The sequence below is a fragment of the Chamaea fasciata genome, unplaced genomic scaffold (genome assembly GCF_029207755.1).
Source record: "Chamaea fasciata isolate MVZ Bird 193981 ecotype frontalis unplaced genomic scaffold, bChaFas1.0.hap1 SCAF_28, whole genome shotgun sequence".
NCBI classification, from domain to species: Eukaryota; Metazoa; Chordata; class Aves; order Passeriformes; family Sylviidae; genus Chamaea; species Chamaea fasciata.
In genome coordinates, this window is record NW_027094113.1 from 3,425,646 (window position 1) to 3,435,041 (window position 9,396).

At 54.5% G+C, this 9,396-nt stretch overlaps 1 protein-coding gene across 1 annotated transcript; it reads left to right on the top strand.

Moving 5' to 3' along the window:
* Positions 1-767: 767 nt before the first annotated feature.
* On the top strand, positions 768-2,024 carry FAM174C (family with sequence similarity 174 member C). Its single transcript, XM_066205884.1, is given in 3 exon segments — positions 768-920; positions 923-1,200; positions 1,859-2,024. Coding segments are annotated over 3 exon segments (597 nt in total).
* Positions 2,025-9,396: the final 7,372 nt, after the last annotated feature.

Here is a 9,396-nt window from a genome sequence, read left to right on the forward strand (position 1 = left end):
AGTCAGGTGAGGCTTAAATGAATTCAGGCTGAAAATACTTAAAAATAATGCTTTGTAAGACCTCCCTAAATAGGATGCTTAGACGCAGGCAGAAATAATGAACAGGTACAAAAATAGAGCCAGGTTGGAGGTGCTGTTATTTTCGGCGTTGCTAATTATGGCGCTGAGTTAATGATGTCTTGCTGGAATGGGTGAGGGAATCGCTGGATCCAGGGGCTGGATGTGTAACCCAGTGGCGTCATCGGGAAGGTGTTTGGGTGCCGTGGGTCTGACGTGAGCTCGAGCGACCCAGTTTTAGCCAAAATGCCTTTTTAAAAGTAAGCCCTGTGTGTCCAGACAGCTTGAGCCGTTCCCTGAGGAAAAAAACGGGGAAGTGGAGCAGGGCTGAAGGGCAGTGACTGAGCCCTGGTCAGCCCGAAGCGTCTGCAGAGGAAAAAGGTGGAGGATAGAAATTCCTGAAATGCTCCCGTTTCCAGCATTCCAGGGAATGGCCGCCCTGAAGGGAGAAGGATAACCCTGAGGGGGAAATGGCGGCTCCGGGGGAGAAGGTCCTGCTATGAGGGGAAAGTGTCGAGCCTGAGGGGGAAATGGCGGCTCTGAGGGAGGAACGAGAGTCCTCAAAGGGCAATGGCGGCCCTGAGTGAGGAAGATGACCCCGAGTGGAAAATGGCGTCTGTGGCGGACGGGGTGTTGCAGCGAGGGAGACACGGCGGCCCCGTCGAGGTGGCCGCAGCCCGCGAGGGGACAACGACGACCCTGAAGGCAAAATGTCGGAGCCCCGCGGCGGCTCCGTGAGCGGGTCACGGCCGGCCCGGAACGGCGCAGCCCCGGAACCCGCGAGCGGCTCCGCGGGGCCCGGGCGGTGCCTGCGCCGCGCGCACCGTCCCGGCGCCTTCCTGCGGCCGCCGCTCCCGCTCCGCTGCCCCGGCCCGGCCCGGCCATGCCGCGCCTCCTCCTCCTCCTCCTCCTCCTCATCTTCCTCCTCGTCCCGCACCTCGGCCGCGCCGCCGCCCCCAGCCCGGGGAACAGCACGGTGCCGCCGCGGGCGGCCACAGGGAACGAGACGCAGACGGAGTCGGAGCACGAGTCCGGGCCGAGGCTGTCGGTGGGGTCGGGGCTGCCGGTGCTGAGGCGGGCGGTTTACGTGCTGAGCGCTCTGTCGGCGCTGGCCGCGCTCTACTTCGTGCTGCGGGCGTTCCGGTGAGTGCGGGGGGGGGGGGCAGGCGGGGGGCACGGGCTGTATCCGTGTTCTGCTGGTCCCGCTCCTGGTCTTGTCCCCGTCCTGGTGTCCCCTGACCCGGGGCTGCGTCCTTGCTGCTCCCAGTCCCTGTTCCCCTTGTCCCGGCCTGTGTCCCCATCCTGGTGTCTCCTGACCCTGGCCTGTGTCCCAGCTTGTCCCGATTTCAGTGTTCTCTGGCCCGGGGATCTACCCTGCTTGTCCTGGTTCCCCTGGTCGGGGATGTCACCGTGGTTGTCCTGGTCCTGGACACAGTCACCCTTGCCTGCGGCAGTGTCCCTGCTTGTCCCGGTTGTCCCGGTCCCTGTCCCCCCATGGCCGTGCCCCTGGCAGTCCAGGCCTTGGTCTGGGTCCCCCCGAAGCCAGTCACGGTGTCGCCTGTCCCTTGCCTGCCCCAATCCGGCTCCTAATCCCTGTGCTTGTGCCCATTTTCCCTGAATCCCCGTCCCTCCCTGTGCCAGCCGGGGCTCTGCTTCCCCGCTCATCCCCTTGGCAGCGAGTCCAAAACGTCGCTGTAAATCCCCAGCACTGTTAATTACCCGAGGTAATTAGCGCTAAACCATCTCCGATCCCGCTGGGTGGGGACAGCAGCTCACTCACTGTGCTCTCCCTGTCCCTCAGCCCCAGGTCCGAGGGCTCCAGAAACGAGCCCAAAACTCATTTCAGGTTGAAGAAGCCCCAGAGGAAGAAATACGGGCTGCTGTCGAGCCAGGACGAGAACATCGAGCTGGGCTCCCTCGACAGTGACGAGGACACCGTGTTTGAAACCCGGAACCTGAGGCGGTGAGGGAGCTTTTTGTGTGTTTTGTGTGTTGCTCTTTTCCTCACAAGGGGCTGAGGCTCCTTTCCCAAAGCCGTGGGAGCTCTGGCACAGCTCCTACAACCAGATCTGCATAAATTAAAACGCCTGTGTGTGGTCTCCGTGTTGGCACACGGATTTATCTCACTTTTCCTCGTTTTCTGGCCCGGGAAAGTCTCACTGACAGGGTTATTTGGACACTGCTGTGGGGTCACAGAGCTGTTGGAAGACGTAGCCCTTGTGCCCAGTCTGGGCCTCCCTGTGTTAGACAGGAAAACAAAAATTCTTTTTTTTTTTTTTCCTTCAGCTTAGGAATTGCTTCCAACTCATATCACAGTTCAAACTCCCAGTCCCAATAGAACGTGCATTCCTGTTTTCCCGGCAAAATTCCTGGTTTGTTTGGTTTTTTTTTTTTTCATTTTGAGAATTGCCTCCAAGTCTTATCAGAGTTCAAACTTCCAGTCTCACAGGGATTTCCATTCCTGCTTTCCTAGCGCTGTGTTTACATCCCACAAGTTTGATTTCTGGGGAGGTTGTTTCAAGCTGAGGAGGAATGTCACCTCAGCTCCCCCTGATTTTGGGTGTCTTACTTTTTTCCAGATGACTCGGGACCAGCGGCACTGGCTGCCTGGAATGATGGAGGATCCAATCCCAGTGGAATCTCCAGTGCTCAAGTTTTTTATCTGCTTACAGTGACTTAATTAACAGTTCGAGCCCTTCCATAGCTGGGGCAGGGGAGAGGGGACCAAACCTGTTTTCTTCACGTGCATTCTTGGGGACATTTCTGGGGAAAGATGGGATCTGTTCACTGCACGGGGAAAGGCTGAGGTAAGGGAGATGCTCCTGGGTGATTTTCAGCACCTGAAATCTGAGCTCGAGAGCTGCCCCTGTGCCTCATATCCCTCTCCCCTTGCCCTGGAAGATTCCTTTTCCAGGCTGATCCTCTTTCCTTCATGCAATATCAGGTTACTTCTTTGGGAAGTGTCTCTGTAATCAGCTCCTGGGAGGAGCTGTGAGAGCTCTCAGTGTCTGTTACACAAACGAGGGTGGGAGGGTGATAGCTCAGACAGAAGAGCTTTGGGAATGAGTTAAACGAGTTAAATTTCGCAGGATTGGCAGTTCCTGGGATAATCCAGATCATTCATGGGTTTACAGATGTGTTTACAAATGAAAGGGGCCACAACCAAAAGGAATATTTCTCCAGAAGAGCCACCAAAAGGTCTGGGAATGCCTGGACTCTGCCCAGCCCCAGTTGTGAGTTCACCAGGGACACGTGTGACCTCTGCCAAGCTCTGGATTTGTGATGCCTGAGGAAGAGCCGGGTGTGAGCCAGGGAGTGTCTTGGAGCAGCTGATGACTGGAAAAGGGGGATCCCAACCCCTCTTGGCTGATTCAGGGCAGCCCTGGCTGAGCTATCTCCTCTCGAGGACCCTGGAGTTCCATTCCCTCGGCTGATACTCAGCCAGGATCTTTCCTGCAGCCCATTGTTATGTGGATATTTAGGATCTGATTGTGTAGGACCAAAGGTGAATGTGTCAGGAGGCTGTTGTTGGGTGGATCTGCTGCTAAACCAGTGAAAACTGCTTGCCAAGTGCTCCCATCCCTGGCCTTTCCTTGGAAACTGGCAGCACATCCTTAAATCCCGCTTCCCCCCCAAGCTGGTAGTGCCTTTGTTTGGAGAACCCGAGGGATTTGCCCTGCGGGCAGGGAGGGTCCCTTCGGCACCGTTAGGGCGAATGTTTAGGATATTCATCTTCAGGGTGAATATTTAGAATATCTTTGGAATGTCTTTGGCTCCTTTCCTTTGGCTTGCAAAATCCCCTGTGGATCAGGGGCAGCGATGGAGAAGGGACAGGGATGTGCTGGTCAGGGCGAGGCTGGGGGCTGGCAGCTGCTGCAGGATCTCCCGAGGCAGCTGAGGGAGTGTTGTGATCCCGTGCTTTGTTCAGGACAGGTGAGGTTTCCTGGAGAAATCCCACGCCTGTGGCAGCTCTGTCTTGCATGTGCACAAAGGATTTTAAAGTACATATATATATATATATATTTTTAATAACGTTGCCATGTGCACACAGTGCTTGGATGTGCCCTGTTTTCCTGTCGTTTGGATCGTTTCACACCTACTTTGGGTGTTCTCTTCTTGCTGTAACTGCTGCAGATGGGATCAGGCAGAGGTTCCATGTGGGAATTGCTGGGATGGCTCCACCCGGCTGCAGCTTCCCTGGGGATGGTCTGTGATCCATGGTCAGGGATCTCTCTTGATCCTTCAGCGCTGCATGTGCTGGTAATTCCCTGGCTCTGTTATTCCCTCTGGAAAGTTGTTCCTTGTGCTGTCGAAGCCAAGTGAGCCCAACTGTCCCAATCCACTGCCATACTCGGTGTTTGACCAACACATTCCTCATTCTTCCTTTTATCTGGAGTGATGAACCTGAGCATTCCTTAGGCTCCCCTCTTGTTGGACAGGTGGGATTTGCAATTCTCAAGTTTCCTCACCTCGCAGGAGTGGAGCATTTGTTTAATGTTCAGTGATTTGGATCAGAGCGAACCTCAAGCAGTAGGTCCTGCCCTGAAAATAATTCTGCTGGAATTAATTTTGCCTGTAACGTATGTTTGTGTTTAAGCAGGGAAAGGCGTGGAGCAGGTAATGAGGTCCCTGGGCTGTGCTTTGTAGGTACCAGGGAAGGAAATTGAGGTGCCAGCCTGGAATTTCTGCACCATTTCCATGTTTTCAGAGTCCTGCTGGCCACTTTTAAAAGGGTGCAGGCTACGGAGGTGCTTGTGACGCTGTCACTTGTCCTGGTCTTGGGCTGGAGACAGGTTGGAGCTGTAATTAGGGACCCTGTCAAGCTGTTTCCACTTCCATCCAGCCCCTCAGCAGCAGCTGGCATCTGGATTTGCCCTTTGCAGGCTGTGACATTCCATCCCTGCTCTGCTCCGAGTCCTTGGAGGCCTTTTCTAAGAGGAGAAAACCAAGTGACAGATCTGAGTTTCCTTGGGCTGTTCAGCATGATCCCATTTCCCCAAGAAGAATCAGCTGGAGCTGTCACTTCCTGCAGTGTGGGCAGTGCCAGGCCAGGGCAGGTGTTTTTGGGGTGGATCCTGCAAATAACAGCGGCTTTGAACACCTCACGTGATGTTTCCACAAAGGAGCAGTTCAGGTGTGTTCCTTCCATTACTCTTGTCAGTTGCTCCACATGTATTAGGTACCCTTGTTTTAGGTCTCTTTGCACCAGTTGGATCTTCCAGTAGCTTTCCAGTTTAAAAAAAAAGAAAAAAAAAAACAACTTTAGTTTTTCAGGCTAAACACGGCAATGCCAGTGGACCTGCCTGTGCCTGGCCTTGGGCAGGCTGAGGCCTCACCAGCCACTGCTGCACTTTTCTATCTCCTGCATGAATCGGGGTGTTGGTGGAGGCTCCGTGTGCCTGTTGGTCTGCAGGATTCCTGCTCATCCCAGCCAAAAGGAGCCAATGGGCCACAACCTGGGATCCACCACCTGTGTGCGTCATGACTGGCTACAACAGTCTGCCCCGAGTTAAGCCAAAGCCAATTTTCCAAAGTTTACATAATCCCTCTGTTATCCTGGAGGCTTTCTGGGATTCTCTGGCCTGCCCAAACCACCTGGCCCATCTGCAGGGTTAATGGGATCCGTGGGAGCGGGGTGAGGTCAGCTCTGTTGGTTTTGTTCTGTGCCTGAGATGGGACCTGCAGCGCTGGGAGTGCTGGGAGAGGGGTCTGTGGTGGGAGTCAATAAACAGCACTTGAGCATGTCGTTGTCTGAACTCCCCAAGGAGCAGCTCGTGTTTCGCCCTCCTGGAACTACTGATCTGTCTTTGAGCAGCCGCTGGCCCTGTATTGATCTGTGGTTTTCTTGTCGTTGTACCTGGAAGCACTGGAATAAAGCATTCCAGCCCACCCATTCATCTCTGCTGTGTGCAGGGGCTGCCGAGCCCGTGGGATGAGGCTGCTGTGGTGGGCTCGTGGATTTATGGAGTCCTTTGGGTTTTCTCCCTGCCTTGCTCCTACTCAGCAGGGCTGCTGCTCACCTTGTGGCCCATCTGGAAGTGTCCAAGCCCAGGCTGGATTGAGCTTGGAGCAACCTGGTCTGTGGAAGGTGTGGAAGTGGAATGAAGTGAGCTTTAAGGTCCCTTTCACAGCATTCTGTGACTCCATGATTCTCCAGTCATCTCCGGGTTGGTTTCAGTTTTCTGAAGTCTCCTCCTTTCTCCCTGTTCTCACATTAATCCCTTTTCTTCTACAGAAGAACAAATAAGGTCCCTGTGATGCCAATTCTGGCCTCTGCACAGCAGCAGAACCAAATTCCATTTTACTTATTTGGGAGTGAGGAAGGAGAGGTTGTTCCCTGCATCATGGATTCATGGAATCTTCTGAGTTGGAAGGGCCGCACAGGGATCATCGAGTCCAACTCGATGGGGTGCACAGACACCCCAACAATCCCACCCTGAGCACCCCTGAGAGCGTTGTCCAAACACTCCTGGAGCTCTGGCAGCCTCGGGGCTGGGACCATTCCCTGGAGAGCCTGGGCAGTGCCCAGCACCCTCGCGGGGGAGAACCTTTCCCTAATATTCAATCCTAAACCTCCCCTGACACAGCTCCAGCCGTTCCCTCAGCTCCTGCCCCTTGTCCCAGAGAGCAGAGATCGGAGCTGCCCCTCGGGAGCCTCCTCTGAGTCTCCTCCAGGCTGAAATGGGAACGTCCCGGCTCCTCCCTGCAAGGAATTAGTTCCAGAACAAAACCAAGGGCGTTCCCTGACTCTCACATCTGCTTGTCATCCTCATTCCAGTTGCGTGGATCAGTGGCCCTGAGAAAACAGAAGCCACGTTCCCCCTGTCCCCCTCTGCCACCTCGCCCGTGCCCCCGTGTCCTGGAGCAGCCGAGGGGGGAAGAGGGTTCTGTTTGCTCCACGATTTACCCTCATTGCTGGTGGGGTTCTGGGGGGCAGCGGGGTCGGGGCACACCAGGAGCTGGGGCACAGGGGATCCCTGTAGGTGGCACTCACAGACCAGACTTGCAGCTGCCGGGGCACTTCCGGCACCTGGGGAAGCTGCAAATTAATCCTGGTGCCTTGAAAGGCGAATCTGCCTCCTCCAGCAGCTGTCTGGGATGAGCGGGAAGTGCCCTTTGAGGGTTGTGTCTCGGCGTCGGGATGGGGGAGCAGCAGGTTTTGGGGTGGCTCTCTCAGGAGCAGGGGAGGGTCTTGTCCTGACTCCACCTGAGCCAGGTTCCACCTGGCCCTGTCAGGACTTGTTCGGGAAAGAGTCATATGATTCTGGGCCTGACAAGGTTTTGGGATGCCCTGGTTTGATGGAACAATTCCACTGGCTCCAGCACAGACATGAACACCCAACACCCTGGGGGCACCCCGGCTTTCCTGGGCCAAATTAACTGCAGTGCTAATGAACTAATAGAGGGTGTTCCTTGTGCAGCAAAATGGGCAGGAGAGCATCACCCTGTCCGGTTAGACTGGATGTGAGGGAGAATTCCTTCCCCAAAAGGAAGGGATCCAGTCTGGCACAGGCTGCCCAGGGTGGTGTCACCATCCCTGGAAGTCTTCAGAAAACCCCTGGGTGAGGCACCTGAAGACGTGGTTTAATGGTGGCCTTGGTGGTGCATGGTTGGACTTCATGACTTTGGGATTCTTTTCCAACCTAAAAAATTCCATGATTCTGTGCTTTCAAGCTCTGTGCGTGCGGTGCTGGGAGCTGCCACAGGATATGAACCAAGTGCTTGTTCCTTTTCAGGCTCAGGGGGCTGTTACCCCAATTAGCTCTAATTGCTGTGGCCCGTGGTGCTGGACCAGCTGCAGCTGTGCTGTCCTCCCCTTATCCCTGTTCCCTGCTCCGTGCCATCCCCTCTTCCCAAGCTCTCACTGGGGACAGGCTCCGGCTGGCGCTGGCTGGGATTCCAGTCACAAACACAAGCTGGCGGCATGGATCTGCTCGGAATTTATTTTAAACTCGAGGTAAAGTGCTCTTGATGTTTTGGATGCAAATTTCCTCCCCTGGAATGGGAGCTGCGGGGCCGGTGGAGTGCCAGGGAGCTCTTTTGATTCCAGAGCCTGTTTGCTGCTGCTGCTGCTGCGGCTCCTCGCGCTGCGCTCCGTGGAGTGCGAAATCACCTCTGCGGCACAGCCCGGGGAGGGAGCTCTGCCGGCACACAGAGCTCTTCTCTTGCTCGCTGTCCCCTGGCTTTAATGAGGGTTTGTTTCTAAAGTTGGGGTTTTTTAGTTTTTTGGGGCTTTTTTTTGTTTGTTTGTTTTTGTTTTGTTTTGTTTTTTGGGTGTTTCGTTTGGGGTTTTTTTTGGCTTTTGTGTTTTTCTGTGTGACAGCAGTCTGCTGTGTGATTTTTCTGGTCACTGTATGGGAGAAGACATAGGTCCAAGTCCCTCCAGCCCCCCCAAGGAGGCAAAAGAGGAAAATATGGAATGGATAAAGGATGCTCCTATTAATGGATTTTGGAGTTCTTTGTCACTGGATTCCTCCAGTACCAAATGAACCTTGGGGTTTTTTAGGTGGCATTACCCAAGGCTGGATGGGGTTTGGAACAACCTGGGGTAGTGGAAGGTGTCCCTGCCCATGGCAGGGGGTGGAAGCGGATGAGCTTTAAGGTCCCTCCAACCCAAGCTATCCTGGGACGAGCTCCATGGGTGGCTCTGTGGGTCACAGATTGTCCCCATGAACACACTGGGCTCTTGGTACCGCTGAGGCCAGGCCCTGGATGGGCGAGGAGATGAGCATGGTCAGGGGGAGGTGTCACAAGTTTTGCCCCATTTATTGCTTGTACTCTCACTGGGTGGCTCTGGGTACTTTGGAGTGACTTTGGGTGGCTCTTGGAATTTCCTCATAAACGTTTTCAGCTGGGCTCACAATTCTCCTGTGGCCGTGTCCCTCTGGGGCTCGTTGTGAGCAGGGGCTGGGTGGTCTTCCTCACCTTCATTCCATGGACACTGGCATTCCAAAATGCGTCTCTGGGTTGGTGTGGAATCGGGTGGCACATTGGGAAGGAAGCTGGGAATGTTTGAAAACCCGCTGCAGAGTCTCTGATGTCTCTTCTGTTCCACTCAACAAAGCGCCTCTACACAACGAGCAGATTTTCCTGTATCAGAAATTACCTTTACTTAGTTGGCTTTTTGTCTAAATCCTCCTTCTGATCTTTATTTTTTTCCCCTTCCATCATGGAAAGGTGAATGGAAGTGGCACTTCAGCCACCAAAGCCTTTCCTTTAGAATCGCTGCTCGTTTTTTTGTTTTAAAAATTTTCCAAGGGGGCTTTGCAGGGGAGGAGGAAGGAGCGTCCGCTTTTCAAGTGACTCTGGGGAATAAAAGTATAAAGGACAGGAATGATC